Here is a 25,670-nt window from a genome sequence, read left to right as displayed (position 1 = left end):
ATGTTTTCACCATCCTATCAACATCCTCAATCAACCCGCCCACCATCGCATACCGAACCACGTCATCAGCACGCGAAACAAACCAAGCCACAGCCACCTGCAGGCCAATCCCAGCCTGCAAAAGAAGCATCACACCAGATTCGCCAGCCGTCAATTAGCAGCAGCACTGCAACGGTAGTACCCCGGAGTACTCCCCAGCAGCAAGCATCCACTCCTCAGAAAGCTCGTCAGCCATCCGGCAGTTCTCCAATATGCGCCAACTGTGAAACTGAGGTGGGTGGGCCGTCTAATTCAAAGACTGTTTCATTCTTTTACGTCAATTTCAACAGAGTATTTCTGACCTTCATGATGGGTTATGTTATAGACTACCCCGCTCTGGCGAAGGAATCAATCCGGCGCCACACTCTGCAACGCCTGTGCTCTATTTCAGAAGATGAAGGGCCGGCCCCGGCCGATCTCCCTCAAGACTAATGTCATCAAGCCACGGAACCGGATCAAGGCCATAGACAGGATGCCAGCCTCCGCCCGCCCGGCCCGACCACTTGCCAACACCGGCAGCCATCATCCCGGCAGACTGAACACCAGTGCTAGCAGCACCAGCAGCAGTTCCTGTAGTACCCCCATCCATCCCACGTCCTCCTCCCTCTATCACCATCACCACCAACAGCCAAACCTCATACAGCAGGCAACCTCCCGGCTCAACAACAACACCCAAGACTCGCCGCCCTCATCAGCTAATACCGCTCCAGCCTATCTCCATCCAGACCAAGCCTATCGTAAAGCAGGACCTAGCCATTCTAACGGAAGTGTGTTCCGCTTCAACCCTCAGCCACTCGCCAATTCATCAGCGCTCAATTTGCCCTCTCACCACATTGGGCACTCCCAATCGGTACCCTCGGAGCCGGGCTCACTCTTCAGAGCAAAGACTCACTCCACCCGCAAGAGCCTGCCGGGCGGCCCAGACCCATTCAGCCAGCCGCTGTCGCTCTCTGACCAATCTGTCCTGCAACCCAAGCGCAGGAAGCAAAGCCTCAACGCTCCCACCAGGGCCACCCCGACCGAAAACACTTTCCCGGTCACTAGGGCATTCTCCGGCCCACCACGCCTCCCCACGCCGCATGTCTCCTCCGACAGTTTCGCTCCCCGCTTGCAATCACCCAACTCCGGTTATTCCCCTCCCATCCGCCGTCAGCATCAAATCCCTCATGATCATCAACAATCCCCTACGGATGACCATCCTACTTTCCAACAAGTGAGTACTTCTAGCACACACATCAACAGCGATCATACTAATTCTTTTTTGTGTTTCGAAACAGTTCCCGACTGACAGGAGATCGACAATAGATCGCGAAAAGCCCGAGGAGAGAGAGAAAATGCAATGCACCGTAGGAGTGGATCGGCGACGATTCAGCCCATCACCGATCGTCCTACCGCCGCTCTCGCAGCTTACGCAGCATCTGAGTGAGCCGGCAAAGCTACCGCCGATGCTTCGAACTACCGAACTAGGGCCGCCGAAGTCGTTCGAGGCGAGTGCACGCGAGGCGCGACTGCACTCGCCGGTATCCCCCCACGGCAACCTGCTTGCGATTCCGGCGGGGCGGGCGGCGGAGCCCCGACGGGCGTTGTCGGTCCATTCGTCTGTCTCTGACCCGGACTCGGTCCTCTCGCCGATCCGGATATCTAGCCCGAGCGTTTACGACTCCTCGCCGTCCGACCAGCAGACACGCCAACGACAGACCGAGCCGCCGATCACTCCTCCCGTCTTTCTTGGCTATCCTGCCTCCTTCCATCGCCGCGCATCTGGCCCTTCTCGCCCCCTCACCGGCCAGCCCACAATTGAGTTCGCCGACGCTCTCCACCCTCATTCTTCCAACGAGGCCTGCCATGATAACGCTCCTGTCGAGGAACTCTGTCAGCTCAAAAAGCGGATTGCTGAGCTCGAACTCATCAATGGTCGCATGGTCAATCGTCTTGGCGAGCTCGAACGCCGGCCTAACAGCTCCCCAGCGGGCCCCTACAACCTCCTCTCCCGCGATCAAGACGATGAGAAAGAAGAGAACCATAGCTCTATCGTCGGAAGTGACAATGAAGTTTCGTTGCACATCACTGGTCAAGACCCTTCTGAAAATCACCACGAAGAAGACGAAGAAGACATGATTGACGCGAACTATTAATCCCTTTTGCTTTCGACTGTCCTTCCCAGCGCCCCTTTACTTTTCTGTTGTCCTCTTTTTTATCATCGTTCTTTTTTTGTTGAATGGCATTCATGGACTGGATCATTGTGATTCGAATGTGCTGATTTATCAGTGGAGTATATTTTGGAGCATGCATAAACATTTACACCATCGCCATCCGGATCGATCGCAGTGACGTCGGGGAAATATCGCCACCAGTTGGACCCCGGGATACACGATTCATCTCTAGCTCTGGATTCTCATCATTTTTCTCCTCGACCCTGTGATCATAATATTCTCAGCATACGCCCTCGTGTCCGCTTACCGATACCGAAGGGATTGTCTTTTCGTGGACTTGTTGCTTGGATCTCCTCCTCTCTCCTCCCTCAGTCAACCCCTCCCCCATCTTTTTTTGAATTGTATCATAACCTTCTTACTAGGAGTGTTCACTAATTCATCGTCGTTTTTATCCCCCCTTAGTCTAATCCCCACTCTTTTCTGCCTTTTCTTCCCTCCCGTATTTGGTCATCTTGAACAAAACCCGACTTGTTCTGTGTTCTTTCGTTCTGACTTCGTCTCGATGTTCTTTCTTTCGTCTTTTTCGTTTTTTTTTCGACTGTTTTGTTTGTTTTTTAGGTGGACTGATGGATCGCTATCGATTCAAAAATAACCTCCTAACTTATATATATACTTATTAACACACATGCATACCTTTTAATTGCTCTCAGAGAAACATACACCTACACATAACTTGAGATACATACATATCCATTAATGGTTTAACATTAAGCGGACCGATGCCCCCACCAAAAACAAAATTTGGCAGCATTTCTCCCCTCCCCCGAGTTGTCAACAAAATACAGGTACAGCCATTCTGGAAAAGCTTGCGGTTGGGTAGGCCCAAATTTTGGACTGCTATTTTCAGCCTCAAAGCCTGTATAGCCCCTGTATGACAGGCTGCATACAGTAATGTGATTGTAAGAGCATCCTTACCGGTCGAGCTATGTTGGCGCGAGTTTTGACTCGCAGCTGTTGCAAACTAAGTTAGCAACAGCGATTCAGCCGTATCGGTTCGGCTTGCGCGGGGTGGTGGGCGCGGGAAATGGCAGTTAGCTTCGAGCTAACCGTCACTAAATGTAGTGACGGTTAGCTGAAATTCAAGCTTCTCACTAATTTAGCTTGGGCTTAGCTAGACCCGGTGTGGTTGAGATTGGTGGCTAAACTAGCTAATTTTGAGCTAAACTAGTCACCGGTAAGGATGCTCTAAGAAAATCACTACTTTCTTTGTTTTTAACTTTGGGGCCTCGAGGGTTGGACCATTGGAATCCTGGACCAATTTTACACTCATCGGACCCTTCGCCGCATCCCCCTCCCCTGCCCTGTGGCCAGCCCGCACCCTCATCGAGCCAAACAGCCACCCAAAGAGATTTTGACTGCCTGTTCAGTGAAGCTGTACAGGCCTGTGGCTGAAATAAAAAAAAATCTTTTTTCGGCCTTGAGCCTGCAAGCTTTTCAAGAATGGCTGTACCAATTGACCTGGATCACTTGGCTCTTCAAGCAATTGGTGCCAACCAAGAGCCAAGCAATGACCTGCAATCATCCAACCCCGTCTCCTTTTATACTCTCCCCCATACCTCAATTATTAATTTCCTTTTCCCCTCCCACCTTTGCACACATTCACCTTCCCCTTTTTCTCTTGTCCCTGTTCCACATGCAAGTGACCCCCCCAAAAATGGGAAACTGCACCCCTTTTCAAAACTCATAATTTTATTGTGCCGCCAGGATTGGATTCTTCTCCAATGTACTCTGAGGTTGTGTCCAGGATAGGGTCATCCCCAAACCTGATTAAGTAAGGGAGTTGAAAAATCGACTCCCAAGAATTAATAAATCGACTCCCAAAAGTCATTTACGTTGCACGGACCGCCTCTGGACATCCGTCCCCGGTCCGCAGGACCAAAGTTTGACCCGCGCGCTTTTTGGGAGTGGGAAAATTAATTCTACTCTCCAGAATGGGAGTCGGAATTTTAATTTCAGAAAAAATGATGGAAAATAAAGAAAAATTTATATCTCGGTACTGGGGCACCTAAAGCCGCCCAAAATTTTTACAGCGGCCATAAAGCACTCTGAATAGCACCTGATGAGCTTCACAGCATTGGCACACCCCAGGAAAGGGGTGTGATACTGTGGGTCTGATTTGGCGGATTTCCTACTAAGGAAATCCGCCAAAGCGTTAGCTACAGTGCCCCAAAGCGCACCAAAATTTTACAGTGGGAATGAAAGCCTTTGAAAGGCACATGGTGAAATTCTCGGCAGTAGGAAACCCCATGAAAGGGGTGTGCTACTGTGGTTCTCATTTGGCAGATTTCCTACTACAGAAATCCGACAAAGCCTTTGCCACAGTGCCCCAATGTGCACCAAAGTTTTGGATCATGAAATAAAATACCCTGTAACCAAATGGCTAGCTGCAAGGCAGTAACACACCAGCATACAATAATTTTGAGGCAGCTGGGGCTTTTGGTCATATCTGCTACTAATTGCCTCTGCAACAGATAATAGCCCCTCTGCCACAGTTGATAGCGCCTTCGCAAGAGTTAATAAACTTTGGTGCACATTGGGGCACTGTGGCAAAGGCTTTGGCGGATTTCTGTAGTAGGAAATCCGCCAAATGAGAACCACAGTAGCACACCCCTTTCATGGGGTTTCCTACTGTCAAAAAATTCACCATGTGCCTTCCAGAGGCTTTTATTCCCACTGTAAAATTTTGGTGCGCTTTGGGGCACTGTAGCTAACGCTTTGGTGGATTTCCTTAGTAGGAAATCCGCCAAATCAGACCCACAGTATCACACCCCTTTCCTGGGGTGTGCCAATGCTGTGAAGCTCATCAGGTGCTATTCAGAGTGCTTTATGGCCGCTGTAAAAATTTTGGGCGGCTTTAGGCGCCCCAGTACCGAGATATAAATTTTTCTTTATTTTCCATCATTTTTTCTGAAATCAAAATTCCGACTCCCATTCTGGAGAGTAGAATTAATTTTCCCACTCCCAAAAAGAGCGCGGGTCAAAATTTGGTCCTGCGGACCGGGGACGGATGTCCAGAGGCGGTCCGCGCAACGTAAACGACTTTTGGGAGTCGATTTATTAATTCTTGGGAGTCAATTTTTCAACTCCCTTAAGTAATAGACCTTGAGCCATTTCCACCTCCATTTGTACCTAGCCATTATCAGCCTGAAACCTTTTCCGGCGTCCCTCCGAGTCTGCCCGGTGGCTTATCCTGTCACACCTTTTCTGGCGCCCCTCCAAGTCTTCCCGGTTGCTTATCCTCTCTCTCCCATGCAGACAACACGAGTTGGTTGTTCCCAGATCAATAACAATGACCGGCCCAGAGACCTTGCCGTTAGATGACCAAAGATGAAGGTTACCTGACGGAAGATGTTAAACACACTGGTTAGTAGATGCTTCTCTTCTGATCTGAAATGCCTTTACGTGGTCACCAAGCCCTTTCCTTTTTTTTTTGCTTGCAGTTAACACCTTCCCTACCTAATTCAACAATGCCCAGTGGCAAGCAACAAAGGATGCCGGCGCAATTTCCAAGATGGATGTTCTTTGTGTTAACAACAAACGCACCGCTGCTGCTTTGGCATATGGTCTAGATCAAGAAGAATCACGGTTGATCGCGGTCTACGGCCTTGGAGGTGGTACCTTTGATTTGTTGATTCATTATTAGTGGTATCAAAATTATAAGATCAGTCACAGGGCGGCGTAGCCGCCCTTAAACCCTGTCTTTATAATAAAATCCAAGTCAGCCATCACCCAACACTTGTGTCCAATTTTTGTTTCTTATCTGCACTTGTCTATGCACACGCACAAATTCACACATAGGCCTCAACAAAACAAAAAGAGCAAAAGTCAACCACATTAATGAGGTTTTTTTTTTTTTTTTGAAAAGCACCAGCTAGTAAATTCTTAGATCTTCAAAATCTTATTGGTCATATTATGTACCAACCCGCACCGGCCCTCAGGTTGTGGGACACCCCTCAAACTTTGTACAAGTGGGAGGGTCCTTCTATGCTGGTGAGCACTTGGCAATAAAAACATTAATTTTATCATCTACTTGTTTGTCCGTCAGGTGTATGTTTTTTAATAAGTATGGCTTGCATCAAATGACCTTAACATCAGCTCTTGACCATTAAACTGTGGGCCCAGCGGTGTTTTTTGCGGTCTGGATGTCTGGGAAGGAATCCTCTTAGCGAATCAAGACTGCAAAGTCTTCATGGTTGAGATTTTCCGGCCAGTGAGAATGTGTACTGAACCGGGAAAATCATAGACCCGCCAACAAATGGCAGTACCGGTCAACCAGCGCCGGGTGCTCAGGATGTTTCAGCTGACCCGGTCGGCCAAGGGGTCTACATACTGGGCTCATGTCAGCCACAGAGTACATGTCACAGTACCTTACACGTACCAAGTACCTGCAATTGTTCACATTACTTATAGTACATTCCTTTTACACCTTTATTACATATGTATATCATTAGATACAAGCTTAAGAATGTACTCTTGTTATACATCACATTACAGATAACCATCAACGGTGGGCCAGCTACGCTAACCGTAGCGTAGCGGAATTCCGCTGAATTTTAGCGTAGCATTAGCGGAATTGCGCCTTCTCTGCGCTAACGCTACGCGCAAAGGGGGCGCAGCTAATTTAGTTGTTAGCGCAGATGCGCGTAATTGCGCTAACGCTACACCCGCAGGGCGCAAAAGAGCGCGCGCTACGGTGCGCCACAGTGCTTTTAGCTGAAAAAAGGTCTTTTTTTCCGCTAAAAGCGCTGTAGCGCAGTGTAGTGACTGTAGCGGCGCGCTAACACTAACAAACAATTGGCGCGCTGTTAGCGCCGCTGAAAAGTAGCGCAGCGTAGCGGCGCTAACAGCGCGCTAACGCTACTCAAAATGGGTGGGCACTTTTTGCCGCTACGCTAACGCTAAGTGGCCCTGTAGCGTAGTGTAGCGTAGCGGCCCACCGTTGTAACCATAGTTAAATACAGTTACCATAATGTACTGTTGTTATAAGAGTTAAGTTACATGCAAACAGTAAGATTACAATACATTGTAATACTACTGTACACGTGAAATACCCCAAGACAGGTATCACTCATTTATCCCCTGTTACGCCTCAGTCCCTATTTACATAACATATTGGTTATGATATAAATACATAAAAAATGCATGATGTAATCCAATTCAAAGAGCATTGAATGGAATCAATGATTAGTTATGATCAGCTAGTGTGCACTGCTACTGATCTAGGATCAGTACTGATCATTACACTGCCTTGATCATTTCCAATGTTGATCCACATGAGGATCTGCTTCCTTTGAGCGCTTCCAGTTCCCCCCTGGTCCTGAAGCGCCTCCAAGCGCCTCATATCCCCTCCTGCTCTTTCCCCTCTATATAAACACGCCTCCCAGGAATGTTTATCCCTCAGAATATTATTATAGCAAGGTTTAACACATACATAGTTAAACAGTGCCTTCATTCTCACCCATCTTTCAATTCAGGAATAACATCAACTCTTGATTACCCTTACCTTTCTATAGGTAAAACCACAAACCCAAGTTGAGTTATTCCTTGGATGCCTATTAACACCCTGTGTTGATCTGGATGCGCCTTGATTGAGCAAGCCTCTCAGTAAAGATTACTGATAGAGTGAAACCTTTTACAGGTCTTACCACGAACCCATTGGCCCATCCTTGGCATCTTACACTATCATCTTGCTAGTAACAACCCTCTCAGACACGGTTAGTTACCTACAGGCTGACAGCTCATGTTTACCCTATTTATGCATAATTACATCCAATCCAAAAAGGCTTGGCTTCCTTGGGAGGAATTTCCACCCAAACTATGTATTGGATTTGCCAATAATTGCTGTCAAGGTTGGACATATGTATATTCATGCCCACCTCATTCTTATATGCAGGTTGCATATACAGTAGCCAAGTAAATCCAATAAGCCACTTCCTTTTATTTTTTCTCCATTCTGATTTCAGAATTGAGTGATTCAGCTGATTTTACTCTGGATGCCCCTCTCCTGCCGGTTGCGAGGTTGGATGGTGCTGGTCCCAGTGGCTGGTGTGTTGTTTTTTGCTACTGAACAGCTTTGTTTGTGGAATCCTGCAAGCGACTGCGCTTGTAGGTCTGAATATCCTGTGTCCAACCTTGATGTTGGATGCACATAGGTTGGCAAATCCAAAATGAATTTCTGCTGGAAATTCCCTCCAAGGAATCCAAGCTTTTTTGGATTGGCTGTATCAGTTCCATAAGCATATGAAGGTTTTGGACCTGAAGTCCCCCAAACCCTTGGCAACCACCCAAAACAATCCGTGAAAGCCGGATAACACCTTGCACAACTCCCCGTCTGCCTCATCCTCATCCTGAATCCTAGATCCCAACAACCTCCACCAAACCACTGGGCTTCATCAGAAAGAAAACCGGATAGCATTGACTTGGTCCTCTCACCTTTTTTCCTCATTTACCTGTCTATCTGATTCACCAACCTCAATATGTAAGGTTCTGCTTGTGACTTTCAACTCACTTCAAACTAACAATCTGACCTCAAGTGATTTTGTTGGATTTCTGTCTTTCCACTCATCCCTAAAACCCCTTCACTTTCCCTTCTCCCTCCATTCCACCTGCTTTATCCTCCTCTATGGGCTTGTTTTCAGATCAAAGCTATCCAACACTCATGTTGCCCCCTTTCTATGTGGTCTGTCTTTTATTCACGGTCATGCTTCTTTCTTACTGATCTTGTAGACTTTGATCCCTGCTCAGATTAGACTGTTAGCTTTCCTTGTTTACTGCTTATCCTCTAGATTGCACGCATCTCTGATGGGGATATCAATGTACCTTTTGACATGTTACACTGAGTTGAGAATTTTCAAATTCATTATTATTTTATTCATCATTATTCTCAAACCACAAGTTGATGCCATGTACATAGTCTATTTAACCATAGCCTAGTCCAAAGCAATCAACCCATTGGTTCATCTCCTTCTTCTTACACCCTTTGAGCCGGTCCAGTGAGAAATCCCCATCTCACTGTCCATATTCTTGCTTCACTTCTCAGACCCCATTTTGGTCTCACAAGTTCAAAACTCAACAGATTTGCGCATAATAGGCCTGCCTCAAATTCAAGTGCTTCTTGGAGTAAGCAATTGCCGGAACTGACCTCCTGCACGGATCTAACAATTCTAGCTGCAATTGCAAGAATCCAGGAAAAAAGAACGGGTCAGTAACCTTCTGCTTATTGCATTGTAAAAATCTGATTCCTGGCTCACATTATCAAATATTGTGCAGGCTGGAACAAAAGTAGAAACCAATGCCGGAGGTATGATTCTCATCCCTATCATAAACATTCATTGAAATCCCTGCTAACTCAAAGCGTTCCCGCCATCCACTTGAACTCACTTTCACAAAGGAATCCCCAAAAACAAGGCTGAAACTGCTGCACTAAAAGTAGTGCAGCGCAGCAGAAATGGGCTCGCTGCGCTGCACTTTTTTGCTACCGCTTTAAGGATTGCCAAGTGATACCCAGCACCCGCGGCCTTACGGCGGGTACCCACCCACGGGTGCCGGGTGCGGGTGCGGGTGTTGGAATTTGGCGAAAAAAAACCCAGGTACCTGTCAGCCATTGGCTAGTCCAGACAGTGCCAACGCTGACACGACACGCGCCACAGAAGACGGGTGCGCGCCAAATGCCATTCCAGGAACAACACGCACCACAGATGACGCGTGCGCGCATAAGCCCAAACAAGCTGGGGATTCAACCAGATGTGAATCCCTGCTGTTGGTTGTCACGCTTGGCTAGGTGATTCTCACCAGTTGTTGTGCTTGAGTGAGCACAACCACGCGAATGTTCTATGTGTGGATTGTGATCAAACAAGAAGACCGTGAGGACATGAAGCCTACACGTGTCCAGTTTCCTAGGCTATAAAGACCTGGGACCTCCGAGCAAAAGGAGGTTCCTCAGATCATTATTAGAATACTACGCCCGTCCATCTTGTTTGATACAAACAACCGGGGCTTTACTTCTATTCGCGTCTCATATCCTTTTATATCCTTTCTCTTTTACTACGCTCATCCTCCACCGCTCCACTTCCGTACCAACCTCCAACCTCACCTCATCCGGTTTTCTTCCACTCGCTACCTTTTAAGGTAAGCTAGAGTTTCACGAACCACCTTAAAGGTTCAGGTAAGACTAAGCCCTACCAGCCCCTCCAACGGAGGCGCGGCTTTCTCCTCCCGTATCACGGTCGAGTCAAGCGTGTTTTCCTCTTTAGGAACTCACATCTTGTTCTTTTCCATTCAGGGCGTCGCCACTTTAGAGACGCGCCCTGACAGTACCCGTGGTCAACACCCGCCACTGTATTTTGGATCAAGGTGCCGCAGCACCTCTTGAGGCCCTCGATGACCGGTTGGTTCTGGTCATTGAGAGGGCTACACAACCCCCTCAATGACCGGCACACACCGGTCATCAAGAAGGCACACCTCCCTCTTGATTACCGGCACACATTGGTCATCAAGAAGGTGCACAACCCTCTCAATGACTGGTAGAGGCCAGTCATCGAGAGGGTCTCACTCAGCCCTCTCAATGACCGGCACACACAGCTCATTGAGAAGGCACCCTCCCTCTTGATGACCGGCCCACACCGGTCATCAAGAAGGCTATTGAGGTATGACCGGCTTGATGACTATATATTCCACGTCGTGCACTCCTCAGTCCGGGATTGTCCCGGATGAGGAGCACTGGTCGTGCTGCGGCGAGTCTAGGAGATGCGTGTGACATCTGTGTCACAACACCCCCCCTCTTGCCGCAGACGCCGCTGTACATATAATCTTAAGACAAGCAGAAGAGAAACCCGTAGAAAAGAAGAAAAGAAGAAGAAAAGAAGACAATAATAAAAAAAATTAAAACCAATTAATTCGTTCCCATGACTGAAGTTCTCAACCGCTCAAAAGTTTCTGGACCTAGACTTTTAGTGAAAATGTCAGCTATCTGTTCTTTAGTACCTACCCAGTGTAATTCCGTCTTCTTTTGGAAAAGCACTTCATTGGTGATGTAGAAGTCCCAATCTGTGTGCCTGGTTCTTTTGTTAGACGCATCATTGGTGGATACCTTGATAGCTGATTGGTTATTGCAGTGCAGATGTCCTACAAAGTCAGTTTTAAGAACGTCACAAAGAAGATGTCTTACCCATAAAGTCTGGCGCGTAGCCACCCCTAAAGCCATGTATTCTGCGTGGCACGTCGACGAGGCCACCGCTTGTTGACGCCGTACCACCCACAATATTGGACAGTTAAGGAATGATATAAAGACTCCGTAAGCTGATCTACCAAACTCTCCACCCCAAGACGCGTCACAAAAAGTCTTCAGAGGCTTGTTGTCTTCAACCGGGAAAATGCATAGTTGTTTATCAGCTGTACCTGCAACATATCCTATCAAATGCTTCAAACCTTTCCAGTGTGCCACACCAGGCTTCGCCGCAAACCGAGCCAGATAGTTAACCGCAAAACAGATATCTGGTCTCGTCCCTACTGCCAGATAACTCAGCGTACCAATCACAGACAGATATTTTCCTGCTTGCAAGGGATCCCCATCTGGGTCTGTTACACCATTATAACCTGGTGGTAAGGGTGTCTTTGAGACAGTCGCCTGATCCCATTCATTTGCCAGAAGCTCCTTGATGAGGTGTTTTTGACATAAGGTAAAACCGCTTCTATTTCGCTGTACATTTAGACCAACAATAGCGTCCAATTTGGAACTCCATTTGATTTTAAGGATATTGCTGAGATCTGCTTCCAGCTTCTGCAGAATTTCTTTGCTTGATGCAGTGACTACTCCATCATCAACATGTAACCAAATCACTCCATGACTGGATGGGTGCCGCAGAATATACAGGGAGTTATCGCATTGCAAGGGAATATATCCAAGATTATCCAGGACTTGTTTCAGGTGTAGCCACCAGCAACGCACAGCTTGCCGTGTTCCGTACAGGGCTTTCTTCAAAAGTAAAGCATGTCCCAGCGGTACTACCATCCCCTCCGGAGGTTCTATCCAGACTTCTTTATCAATAGGAGAATTGAGATAGGCGGCGACAAAATCAAAACTGTGTACTGCCCAGTTGTGCGCTGCCGCCACAGTCAACAACAAACAGAGTGACACAAAAGTTGCAGTTGGTGCAAATGTCTCAAGGAAATCAGTCCCTGCCACTTGCGTAAAACCTTTGGCAACAAAATGCGCTTTGAAGCGTACTCCTGAGCCATCTACATCCGGTTTGACCGCAAAAACCCAACGTCCATTCAAAATATTTTTGTCGCGGGGTCGCAGTCCCACCAGCCAAACTTTCATTTGCTCCAGATTGCTCAGTTCAACTGCAATCGCCTTGGACCAAGCATCCTTCTCAGGAGACTTCATGGCTTGCTTGAAGGTTGCGGGTACAGATATCAAATAGAATTGACAGAGCTCGATTATTTTGTCGACAATCAGTTCCTGATTGTGAAACTCGTATTCCCGCAAGAAATCTCCCAACTCTATCAAGTTCATCACAAAATCAACAGATAACTTCTTTGGCGGCTCTGGAACAACTTGCCCCGTAGTTGGCACATCAATGAAACGAGTTTGTTCGTTGTCTGCAAAACGGGCCATTGCAGAGGATGTAAATTTCTTCTCCTCCGGCAGCCAAAACAACCATCCCTTGCTGGAATCAAGATGTCCAATGGCCTGGCCGCGTAGAGCTCTTGCGTCGAGTTTTAGTCGCTTCACTGGTGGCACATGAATGTACGCATAGCTGCCAAACGCACGGAATGAATCAAATTGGGGTTTAACACCAAACAATGCTTCAAACGGAGTCCGTTTGCCGCTGGAATTGTTTGGTATCCTATTCAAAATGTGAGCGGCCCACAGGAACGCATAATTCCAGAAGTTTTGTGGCAGGTTGCTATCTGCCAGAACTGTGCGGCTCATGGCTTGGATTGTCCTGTTGAAGCGCTCTATCATGCCATTTTGATAATGGTGATAAGGTAGTGCCCTTTCTGTGTGTATCCCTTTTGCCGTAAGAAATTCTTCCAGTTTTTTATTGGCAAACTCCCCGCCGTTGTCACTCCGCAAAATCTTAACCCAGAGATTAGTGGTGCGTTCCAGTTGATTTATGATGTCCATGATGGCCGATTTGGCGTCTGACTTTGCTTTGAGTACTTTCAAAAAACTGTAGCCCGTTGCAACATCACGCATCGTGAGGATATAGTTGCCTCCGTCTACTGCCGTAATTTCAAAAGGACCAACAAGATTGGCAGCCCAGATCTCCATCTTTTCAGCTTTGCGGTCTCCAGGCCCCAGCGGATTAAGTTTGGTCGACTTGCTGACCATGCAGGTCGGACAGTGGATGGAGCCAGGCGGTAACTCCTTGGGTAAACCTAGGCCCACATTTTCTTTGATTAGTCTACGAATCACCCGCAGACTAGCATGGCCAAAAACTTGATGCCAGAACAGGAGTCTTTTCTCATTGTTTGTAAGAGATGATTGGCTCCATACACGGGCTGGAATTTGAGGAACCGGCTCTTTAAAAAGAGTAGTACCGGTTTCTTTTGTCTTCGCTGCCTGGAAGGATAAGTCCTCCATGATTGTCTCAGGCTGAGTAGAACAGGAGTTTGAATTCCAAGCTTTAGAGTTGAAAAGAGAAACTGTGAGGTTTGAATGAGATGGCAAAGCATGAAGAGAAATCGGGTCACAGAGGATGGATTGAGAAAAGGAAGAAGAATTTGATTGGAGACATGGGAAAAGAGTATCAGAACAGCTTGACTGGGAACCACTGTTTTTAGAGAGATTGGAGGAGACATGAGAGGTAGATGAGAAGAACACAGAAACATTGCCCGTTGCCCCGCCGCCAACATCATCACTTTGAATCATAGGATGTGGGATGTACCACCGGTTGCGTCTCCGCTCCATCACACAACAGAACGCAAATATGCCGCACTTTGAGTATATGTCAAAGGCGTCTCTGACGTTATCATAAAACACCAACGTGTCAGTTTTGCGCAGAGCAGCCATGGATATTAGCGTAGAGCGGGCATCCTCACAGTACAGGACTCCGCGGATTGCAATCACCCGTCCATTTGGTTCACGGAAGTGGAGTTCTCCCATGCCCGTGATGAAGGAATGATTGGCGGCGGTAGCTACCGATAACGGCAAGGGCTTAGACAAGCACTTGAAATTGTGAAGAAGATGGTGCATCCCAGTGAAGTGATGGGATGCACCAGTATCAAAAATGGCCGGGTTACTCACCACATCTTCCCCCAACGGCATGTTCTTAAAATCTAGCTGGTCTAGATCGTCCGGTACATCGCCGATTTCCAGGAGTTGCGCAGAAGCCCCTCCCCCCCCAGTCAAAACGCTTGCTGCATTGCCTGTGTGAGACGTCGAGCCCTGGTGGCCGGTCGGGTTGGCATACTTTGGACGGTAGAGGTCGGCGAGACGCTTGGCTTGAACTTGAAACTGGGACATGGGGGGAGGGTGTCAAGGGTTGGAATGGCCAGGTATGTTGGGTTGATTCGGATGGGTGTAGAGAGAGCCCACAAACGTGGCCTGTTTGCGATGGGCCGGAAGGGGAAAGGGTAAGACACCAGGTCCACGCAGTCACTTGTTGATTTGATTCAATTTCACCCGTTGCGGACAGTCCCGGAGATAGTGGTCCATAGCTCTGCACTGCCAGCAGCGGTGTGCCGTCGCTGCGTAAAAATCTAACGCATCTGGCCAGTTCTCCTCAGGCACGTCCGCCAGAAAAGCTTTGAAATCAAAGTCGGTTTCTTCATTTGTCGCCAAGAGAACCAAAGGCGCTGTCGCAGTCGCCAAGGAATTTTCAGACAAGACCGAGTCCTTGTGCTGTTTTTTGCATACATCAAAAGTGTTGACTAGTGCGTCGAACTTCGGGACGTTCTTTGACTCATCATTTTGCATGGCGTTTTTGATGCGTTGTTCAAAATCCTTCTTGAAGGGAACCGAAGAGTGCATCACTGCTTGTTGGAAGATGAAACCAAAAAACGCATCCGAGTGAATCCGCACGTTGAGGTTATTCCATTCAGTGTAAAGGTTCCACATCGCTGAAGACATGCCGACACCGTCCGAGTCGTCGACCAAAAAATTGAGAAATCTGTTCCAAACATTGAACTGCGCTGCACGAGAGACAACGGAAAACTTCTTCTTCAGGTAAGAGAGCATCTCGAGTGTTGTCTTCAGTCGTTGCAGATCGGGAACTAATGATTGATGTACCCCGTCCAAAACAACCATTCGCGCAATCTTCTTGAAAACAAGATTCTCGATTGGTTTGAAAAAGAAATCGCCGCTTGACATGTGCGCATTTCCGATTTCTTGTGAATGGTGAAGCCATTGCGCCATGTTGTTTCCGTTGGCCGCCAGCCGTTTGTCATTGTTCCAACGGTTGTTGATGAGCTTCGCCGTTTGACTGACCAACTTCGCCTGCTCAAGTTGAAGCTTGGCCGCGAGGAAGTCCTGCTGCGCCCGGCTCAAGTCATTCCCAATCCCCGGGAGTGGTTGATTCGTCACACCAGTCGTCTGCGTTTGGCCCAGGTGAGGGGGTGCATTTCTGTTCACATTGATCGCAGAGCCAGGAGTCGGTGGTGCCAAAACCGCACGAGGTCCCGATGTCGAGGCACAAATGGTTTCGTCCGCTGCTCTGTTTCCCGTGGCGGAACCGGCAACTGAGTCGAAAAGATTGCTCATCCAAAGGCCGCCATCGGGAACGAAGTCGTCCAGGTCGTGATTGGAGGTAGACATTTCGCAGGTTGGAAGACAAAGAGAAAGAAAAGAAACGAGACAAGAAGGGATCCGAAGTGGAAGTCGAGATCGGGAAGAAAAGAGCCACTCACCGCAACGCTGCAAGATGCTCAGAGTCTAAGAGAGAAGAAAAAAAAGGAGGGAGTAGAACAGCAAGTTGAGGCTTCACTGTTCTGCACAGGTTAGTGGGGCCACCACACCTTAATCAGCAGGATGGCTAGTCCGCTTAGCTTAATTAGTTAGGCCCGCAGTCACCGTTCAGAGAGTAAGAAGGGGAAAGTTGACGTCTACTTATCCCAGAGCACCCCACAGCGTTTCGGCAAAGTAACGCAGATCCTCCCGATGACGGTTGATTACGCTCTAGTCTGAGCTACCGGTTGAGAAGATATGGCCGTCAGGTCGAATTGGCGGCCTGTCGGGTGATTGATCGAGATTGGAAAATCGCAAGAAGTCGTGTGTACCTTAAGGTAGAGATAAAAGGCTCATAACCTATTCAGGTATGACCGGCTTGATGACTATATATTCCACGTCGTGCACTCCTCAGTCCGGGATTGTCCCGGATGAGGAGCACTGGTCGTGCTGCGGCGAGTCTAGGAGATGCGTGTGACATCTGTGTCACAACAAAGGCACACCTCCCTCTTGATGACCGGCACACATTGGTCATTGAGAAGGCACATTTCTTCCCTGCAAGTACCCGCGGTACCCGCGAAAAACACCCGCGGTACCCGCCCGCGGGTGCCGGGTGGGATTGCGGGTGTCCAGATTTGCTAAAAAACAGCGGCGGTACCCGCACCCGCCGCGGGTACCCGGGTTCACTTGGCAATCCTTATACCGCTTAAGCTTTTTGAAAATGGAGGGAAAATTCCTTTTTTTTAGCAGACCACAAAAGCACCTCAAAAGCGCAAAACCGCTGCGTGGTAGCGCAGCGCAGCGGCACTTCGCTAAAAAAGCGGGATTTGCAGCGGCAGATCCCGCTTTTATAATCTGGGTTCCCGCTTTTTGCGCTTTTCCGCTTTTAGCACTTTATGAGTGCAGCATAGCTAATATTACTGCATGTTAGCAGCAATAGAGAGAGAGTTAACTCAAAAAGAAACTAAAAAAGTGAACTACACCCCCTGAGTCTTGGTTGTAAAATGAAGCATGTATATTAATAAGGTTATCCGGATAGATGGTAAAAAAGGTTATGGAAATAGAATTTGGAAATTCAAACTGAGTTGGGTAGGTGATGTGGGTCCTGGGAAATCTGCAATTGGGATGGAGATGGCACTTGGCACCCGCCACACTTCAGCACATAATTCTATGCGCTTGCAGGTACCCATTGCGCTCGTGCAGCTCCCTGCATGTATTTTTACTAAAATGGAACCCCTGGCACCCGCCATGGGCACCTGCAGGCGCATAGAATTGTGTGCTGAAGTGTGACGGGTACCCGCCGGCGGGTGCCAAGTGCCATCTCCAAATTGGGATGAGACCAAGCAGTCCCGGTGACTGCCGGAGCAAAAAAATTGGCACATTCAGTCTCACAAGCGCAGCTTGTGCTGCGGTTGTGGGACTGATCCCGAGGCGTAGCAAGGAAAGCGGGGGCCAAGACTTCGCTTTTTGAGCTGAATTAACTGCGCAGCGCCAAAAGTGCAGAAGAAGTAGTAGCTAAAAAGCGATGCAGCGCGCAAAAGCGCCCCAGTAGCGGTTGAAAGCGCACACCGCTATTGCTGCGCTTTCCCGCAGCGAAAGCGCCGCTTTTTCAGCTGCGCTTACGCTATGTCATCCAGGGAAATAGTGGTGTTTTGCTGCAGAAAGCGGTAGCGCAGCGCGGTGACGCTACCGCTTCAGCTTTTTGGGCTGGGGGGTTCGCGACGCCCGCTGCGCTGCGCTAAAATCGCCGCTTTCTGCAGCGTAGCCCAGCTTTTCAGTCTTTCCAAGAGGCCTGAAAAGCCTACAGCTCAATGTAACATTTGCAAGGGACAATTTATTGCGGCGATGCCAACGGTGCTCGGAGACCACGCATCAAACAAACATTTCAAAAAAAACTTTTGAACAATGTTTCCCCAACATTCAAGTCTGTTTAATTCTCATAGCCCAAGGTGATCCCCATCTCTTTTTCTCGAGTCAACTGCAAAACGGCCAAGTTAGTTTGGTTGGAAGTTTCCCTCTATTCCCAAATTAGAAATTGTTCTGTATTGCTCCCATCAAGCGGTCACGTCTATAAAGAAAATCATAAATGTAAACGCCCCGCGACTAGCCAGGTTGAGTGTCAAGGAAAGATAATATTGCAAATATAGATAGATGATAATGGAGCTAAAGCAGAAAAATTTATAATGAAAACAATAACTGTAGATGCTCTGCGGCTAGCCTTTGGCCGGAGGAAGATGATGAAACTGGTAGCAAGGTGTGGTTACAACTTTTAAAGGAGTATATTTAGCCTACCTTAACTAAGTCCCTCTATTGGACTGAGGGAGGCCTTCAAAGTAGGGACTTGGGCACTATGTCAACCCCGTGGCACTGTGGCAGTACAGAATTAGAAATTGATGTTTTTCAATCCTTTCTGGATGCACCATTCACCAGGAAAAAAAGTAGTCACTTGATGGCAAGTGACATGACACAGCTTTGTTTTCAGCTCCAACACTTCTCCAATGCTGCTCCTCTCCACCAGCACATCTAGGGCTCACATTACAGGTGTCAGGATCAAAGCACTCAATGTGACAAAACCAGATGATGCTCAGCTTTGGCCCTGGCCCAGCTGATGTTCAGCTTTTACCCTGGCTCAGCTGATGCTCAGTTGTTTCCCTGGCCCAGCTGATGCTCAGCTTTAGCACCGGCCACCTGATGATCGTCTTTGGCCCTGGCACAGCTGATGCTCAGCCTTGGCCGTGGCTCAGCTGATGCTCAGCTTTTGCCCTAGCCTAGCTGATTTTCAGCTCTGGTCCTGTCCAATCTGATTCCCATCTTTTTCTCTGGCCTGGCTCAGCTGAGCATCAGCTGGCCAGCTGGCCCAGTACTGGGTCAAAGCTGAGCATCAGCTGGGACAGGACTAGGAAAAGGCTGAGCAAGGACTGCTACAAAGCTGAGAATCAGCTGCGCCAGGACTAGTACAAAGCTGAGCATCACCTGGGCAAGGACTAGTCAAAAGGCTTTATTCCAATTCTGAGAGTGAGCAGTGTGAAAAAGCTGAGTATGAGCTGGGCAAAAAAGCTGAGTATGAGCTGGGCAAAAAAGCTGAGTATGAGCTGGGTACCAAAGGACAGAACTGAGGATCAGTTGGGCTCATCAAAAACTGAACAGGACCTCCTTGGTAAATTTTTGAAGTTGAGGAGATGGTTGGGAGATTGGGGTAGATAGTGGATAGATATTGGATAGATGGTGGGTAGCTGGCTGGAGCTGGTGTAATGTCACTTGTCATCAACTGACTATTTTATTTTCCTGGTGATTTGTCACCAGGTAATAATTTGTTGGGGGAGCAAAATGTGCACAAAATCATGGAGTTCCTTTCTACATATTTTCCAAATTTTTTGGGGCCTTGGGTGCCCCATGAAGTACTTTTTAGTGACTGACAAGCATCCACTTCATTGTGTATTCCACATTTTGCACTGTACAGAATCTGAAATTGATAATGTTACAACTTTGATTAATGCAGCTCAACCAGAGGAGTTGATGGTGAGAAAAAATAGTAGAAAGATGGGGACAGCTTAATCCATCCCAGAAATTTAAATCAGGGCAAAAAAGGTTCAAAAGCTTGTGTGGGAGATTGGTTTCAAAAAATTTCCCACCAAAATGCCTAATTCTTGAAAGTTTACAGGAGCAAGCGGATGTGCGCAACATCCATGAAGCAGTGCCCAATGAACCAAATCTACGCGCGCTACAGGCGCAGAGCGCCAGGAGGCGCGGAGACCTCAGCACGGGGAGAAGATGCGGCTGCAGTTCCCCGCCCACAGACCAGTGTCGCCGGCAGGAACCGGAGAAAATAGATTCAGGATCGCCGACCAGAACCTTAACGTACTCTCCGGCCGACTCCCTTCCGTCAAAACCCAAAGTAAATTTTGCGCCCCACCCACCCACCCAGTTGTGGATCCCACCCGCCCGGCGGGCTCTGACCTTAGAGTGTTAATCACCTAAGAAACATGGAACCATTAAGAGTTTAGCGGCAGAAAGGAGGGTTGACACAACCCCCCTAGAGCCAGACTCACTCTCCTTCCCAGAAGGAGGACCCCAGAAACCTTAAGCTTCCTGAGCAAAGGTAGCGGCAACCAAAGTGAGGAGGTAGCTAACTCCCCTTAGCCCACATGGAGCCGGCTTGGGGATCTACTAGGCAGTAGCTATTGGGCCCGCTCACATGATTGAGAAGCTCAAGCTTTGAGCATGCCACCCAGGCAACACCTTGCCTCAGTAAGTCATACCCTAACCCTAAGCCAGTGAATGCCCAGCTGGCAGAATGGACTACTTCCGCGGGGTTGACTTAGCACGTAAGTCCCTCCTTCAGAGGTTGCTTTGCTCCCAAGGAGGGAATTAGCTAGTTATATATTGCCCAGATTATATTGGCTCCAAACAGGGCCTGAAATATGAGAAATGTAAAATGAATAAAAACAACCAAGCAAAAAATTGATGAGAACAAAACAAAGTTTGCATTGTTGCTACTTCAAAAGTAAACATTGGGTGAACCAAGAGTTGATGAAATATAGGCCTGATACCCCTGCAGTGCAATATTTTGCACTGTACCACCCAAAGGCTTGGGGTTCCTATTGTAAATTTTTTCAATTTTTAAGATTTCCCATTTCTTCAAATTTTCTACCTGTTTTGGTTTCAGCACCTCCAGCTGCATATAATAAGGGGATTCAAAGCTGGACAATTGCAACTTGCATGCACTTTTGCAAGTTGGTGTTCAAGGCTGTTCTTGATGACCAACTTGCAAAAAGATGTTCAAGAAGGCTTAGGGGGCTTAGTACAATGTGACCTGCATGCAACTTTGCAACTTGGTGTTCAAGAATAAACTTGAACACTGACTTGCAAAATTTCACGCAAGTCACACTTGGCCAACTTTGAAACCCCCTAATGGCCATGAGCACACCATTAAGATCTGGGAGGCTCCCAGACTCAACTGGAGGACTTCCTGTCAACTTGGAATAAATCTGGAATTTGAGATTCTGCAGGGAAATCTGAAATTTGGAACTCTGGGTCACTTTGGGGATCTTCAGGGACCTAGATTTCCCTGCAAAATCTGAAATCTGTTGGCTCAGATCTGAATTTCCAGATCAACAGGAATTCCAAAACCCTGGAATCCCCCTATGGAGGGGGGTAACCAAAAAACTGAGATTTGGCCAAAATCCATACATTTTCAAAAGGCATTCATACTGGTTTTGTGTGTAGGCCACCAGTAGTGTCTTAAGTAAAAAAAATGAAAATAAAGTAACTTGCTGCCAAGGGGGGGGGGAGGGGGTATCCGGGGAGCTTTTTGTTGTGACATAGTCTTATATCTCAACTGCAACACATGTGAGAGACAGTTGTACATAGACTAAGTATGTTTTCCTACCTTTATTAAACTCATCTATTTGCAAGCTCCACTCACAACACTTTTTTGGTCAACCCTCTGAACTTTCATAAAATTTTGTTACCAACCCCCCAACCCCATAAGAAAACAATACATTTTCTGTGTGTACCTGTATGCCAAAAAAAGGCCATTCATACATACTGGCAAGTACCCTTTTTGATTTTGGCCAAAACATTCATACATTTTGGTTACCCACCTCCATAGGGGGTTTCCAGGGTCCTGGAATTCTTCCACTGACATGGCACACACCACAGAAAACTTGAGTGCACACAAATCCTCTGAGGACTTGAGCACACATGAATCTAAACTTAACAGAGCACATGTGAATCTGAACTTAACAGAGCTGAAGCTTCAAGTTGAACCAGCTTGAGCACAAGTGAATCTGAACTTAACAGAGCTGAAGCTTCAAGTTGCACCAGGATTTTGCACGATGCTTTCGGGCAAGCACCCCCACCACCATGAAAAATAAATTGCCATACTTGTTGCCACATACTCCTCTGGTCTTAACTGTCTCTCTCTGTTATCTTCCCAACTCCTTGCTCCTGCTTGTTTGTAGTCAGATCTACATATAACTAAAGAAATAGCCTCTAGGGGCCAAACAAACCTGTACAATAATCTGTCATGTGAGTAACACTGGCGTCAGTATGCATGTAATGCCAATGCCAATGCTCTTTTTGTATTAACGAGTGCATTCAAGCAGATTTGGGTGAGTCTCATTAATTCTCCTTGGGGCCTTTCACATCCTGTGACTTTCACAATGTGTGGAACCCCAAATTTGGGGGGTATGCCCTTGTTTTGAATATTCATAGTGTGCAATGCTCAAGGCAAAATGGATAGCCCCCCATAGGAAACAAAGGGGCCATTGTACCCTAGTTGTGGTAGCAGAGCTGGAAAAAAGTGAACAGCCATTGTTGCTTGATGTTACCTGATGTCTGGTGGCAATTTACTTTCCCTGCAAGGAGGACTTGGTTAAGTTTGGCTTTTGATGGCTTGTGATGTACTTCCAAGCAGTGGTTTGTCCCCAGCTGGCAACAGCCAAGCTGGTGGTGGTGCTGGGGCCCAGTTTTTTGTTTCAACATTTTTCTTGGAGAAAAGTCGTGTCTGTTTTTTTTGTTATGGGGGAAAACCCTTGATTTTTTCTGTGTTTTAAGCAAGTTGGGTCAACTGTACCACGGGATAGCCCCCCCTCGAGTGGCCCATCCAGCTTCCCGGCGCATGTCTTTATCTTCTTCTCCGACATAAAAACCTCCGCTTGTCCACCTCCCAGGATGCCCAAGAGTCAGAAGCAGAAGAAGGCCAGAGCTGCCGACTTTACCAAGGCGAAACTCAAGCTCGGAAAGGGGAAACAGATCGCCAACAATGCAACCAACACTTCATACTCTGCCAAGAGTGAGTCCAGCTATCTTGAGAAACTGTCAACTAGCTCTGACCCACATGTGAATCATTTTTAGCCATTGCTCTCCCAAACCAAAAAATTCGCACCGAGAATACCGCCGTCCCCACAACCAGGTCGAACCTTACCCTCGACGACCTAATTGTTCGTCTCAGGCATTACAGCCCCAACACTCGGAAAGGCAAGTTAATTCAATTACTTTGAGTCCGGCCCGCTGTTTATATGGTCTTTTGTTGGTACAGAGGCGTTGCAGGGGCTTCGCGAAATTTTGGACGCCCACCGTACAATATGGCGTCTCAACTTGGGCACCATCATTCATAGCTGTGCTTGTTTGATCAGCGACGAGAATGCGGCGGTACGAAAAATGCTCAAGAACTTCTTTTCTTGGTTTATACCCCGGGTAGAGCTGGTAAGCTGCTATCAGCTGATCGTCCCCACATCAACTACTCACTAAGAATCCTTCGACATCCAGCCACTTCTCAAGCCCTTCTGCTCGATTATCATTTTCTTTGCCAGCTCAGCATTATCCCACATCTTTGCAGACATCAGGGTCGATGCAATCTATATTATCGATATCCTTCTTGAGGTCGCTCCTGATTGTATCGTTGCAGGCTGGCCTCGGGACAAACGTGTCGATCTGCAACTTAACGGCTCAGATACCCAATCCACCAATCTTCCTCAACAGCCCGGTCTTCGACTTCTCCAACTGTATCTATCGCTGTTGTCCATCGGTTCAGATTCTGCTACTCCAGGGCTCTCATCTACTTCTTCCAACCAGCTTTCAGGAAATGTAAGTACTTATTTTCCTGCCTCCTACGCGGTTATCCACCATGCGATTTCTTACTTCTCTGTATTTTGACAGTCCAAACTGGCCGTTCTAAAATCCTTGGCCCGCTTCATTCGCGCTGCGACTTCCCTAGACAACCAACAATCTAGTAAAAACTCGATGCCTCTGTGGATCTTCCGGGGTGCATTTCGCAAGGAACGTGATTTCGACACCTTTCGAGTCTTGTTGACAGAATCTGAACCTCATGCCCAAGACGAATCAGCCAGCACGAGTTATACCATCGATGGAGAGCGCTACGACTCCACCAACAGTCATATGTTCGAACGTTTTAGTGAAGCCTTCTTAGAACCTGATAGTTTTCAAGAAAACATTACCAATCCTTCAGGCCTGAGTGCCGAATCGAGCGGGTCGGCAAACCAAACAACCAATCGCCACTCTACTCCTGATAACTCACTGCATTTACTGCGCACTATGCACCCAGTGATGTTATCGATCTTTTTGGATACTGCCCCAGCTGCTTTCCAAGCCGAACTCAGTTCCAATTCAGGCACGCTGACCAGCTCGTCTTCTGCGGCTTCAGTTTCACCCAGCTTAGAACTAGTAAATTGTGTAATCAGTTCCTTGCACCGATTATGGCAAGCTAGTATGGCAGCTGATCTGGCCATCGAACCCAAGGACGTCAAATCCCTAGAGACAATTTTGATGAAGATGTCACCGTATTTCATTTTCGGAGGCGACGATATCATCCCACAGGGAGCAGATGTAAGATTATTTTTCGTCACTAAACCAAAGGAGGTGCATGCCCTGAGCTAACCGGGAGTCTTAAAGTTGAAACATCTGTTACAAAATTTGAATCTCATGTACTGTGATCTAGTTTCTCTGTTGGCACTAGTCAAACCGGACTATAGCAATACTGTTGCCATTCAGTTGAACCGAGTCGGAAACTATATTACACACTTACTAGAGAATAAGGTAAGTTTGATCGTTCGATTACCTATTCTACCAGGATCATAGGGCTGAGGTGACGAAAAGCAACCAGGTGATCAGCATGAATGGCAGCACGGGACCCATGCTCCCAGAGGCATACTGTGGAATCTTTCCGATTATTTGGTCGCTATTGAAGCATGACCTGATTCAGCGTGACAACCCGAAAGCGGAGCGGGAAAGCTGGGCAAGCCGGGTGGTCGAAGCGTTCATCGACCACTTGAATGGCCTGAGCCCGAACTCAGAATTGAAATTTTTGGGAGTCAACTTTCTTGCCAGGCTGTGCATCGTAAGTTCTCATCTTATAAAGGATAACAAGCAAACCTGATTGATTGATCTCACGCGTGGCTGGACCGGGCCTTCTTCAGATGGATGATTTGCCTGGCTGCCAAATGGCATGTGAGCTCGACATCCTCACGCCCGAAACTCAAGAAAAGATGCGCCAATGGATGATGGGCCTTCCTAAGTTATTATGGCAGCTAGGAAACAAGAATCCGGCGAGCTCTCATGTCAGTCAACCTGAGAAATTTGATTGGCTTTATCCCTCTGACTTTTGACTATGACCTATTCTACAGCTTGTACTTTCGTTTCTACACCGAGTAGTCAGTCGTCCGATGGCCTTTTTTGAAAACTGTCTGGTAGACCTGCCGCCATTGCTGGTCCCTTTTTTCTCAATCGATCATCCTTCCTCCGGCCGGACCATCGCCGGACCATACTCCCGCTTACCTCCTTCTTGTAGGAAGTTATCCGAAGGGATCTGCTGGTATCTTCTCAATCAACCGGCTTTCATCCCTCCTTCTGTTCAATTGAGAGCCGCACTTAAGGCCTCCAACCCTGCTTTCGAACAGAACTTACTAATATGTTCAAATTGAGGATTTTACTTTGCTTCACGGTGCATAAATTTACATTTTGACCAACCCACCCCATTGCCCAATGGTGGGTTCGCCACTCTGATA

General features: G+C 47.7%; 2 protein-coding genes across 2 annotated transcripts; both read left to right on the top strand.

Moving 5' to 3' along the window:
* PtA15_3A203 (uncharacterized protein) lies at positions 1-2,174 on the top strand (the record flags this gene model as incomplete). Its single annotated transcript, XM_053167149.1, has 3 exons — positions 1-273; positions 365-1,252; positions 1,317-2,174. 3 exons carry the CDS (start codon positions 1-3, stop codon positions 2,172-2,174), a joined length of 2,019 nt encoding a protein of 672 aa, XP_053018394.1.
* A 3,395-nt stretch (positions 2,175-5,569) lies between these two features.
* PtA15_3A202 (uncharacterized protein) lies at positions 5,570-25,586 on the top strand (the record flags this gene model as incomplete). Its single annotated transcript, XM_053167148.1, has 10 exons — positions 5,570-5,615; positions 22,706-22,939; positions 23,002-23,124; positions 23,186-23,352; positions 23,416-23,733; positions 23,806-24,492; positions 24,559-24,702; positions 24,770-25,003; positions 25,083-25,223; positions 25,290-25,586. The coding sequence occupies 10 exons, from the start codon at positions 5,570-5,572 to the stop codon at positions 25,584-25,586; spliced, it is 2,391 nt and encodes a 796-aa protein (XP_053018393.1).
* Positions 25,587-25,670: the final 84 nt, after the last annotated feature.

Source organism: Puccinia triticina, chromosome 3A (assembly GCF_026914185.1).
Source record: "Puccinia triticina chromosome 3A, complete sequence".
Taxonomy (NCBI): Eukaryota; Fungi; Basidiomycota; class Pucciniomycetes; order Pucciniales; family Pucciniaceae; genus Puccinia; species Puccinia triticina.
This window is presented reverse-complemented; position numbering and strand designations above follow the sequence as displayed.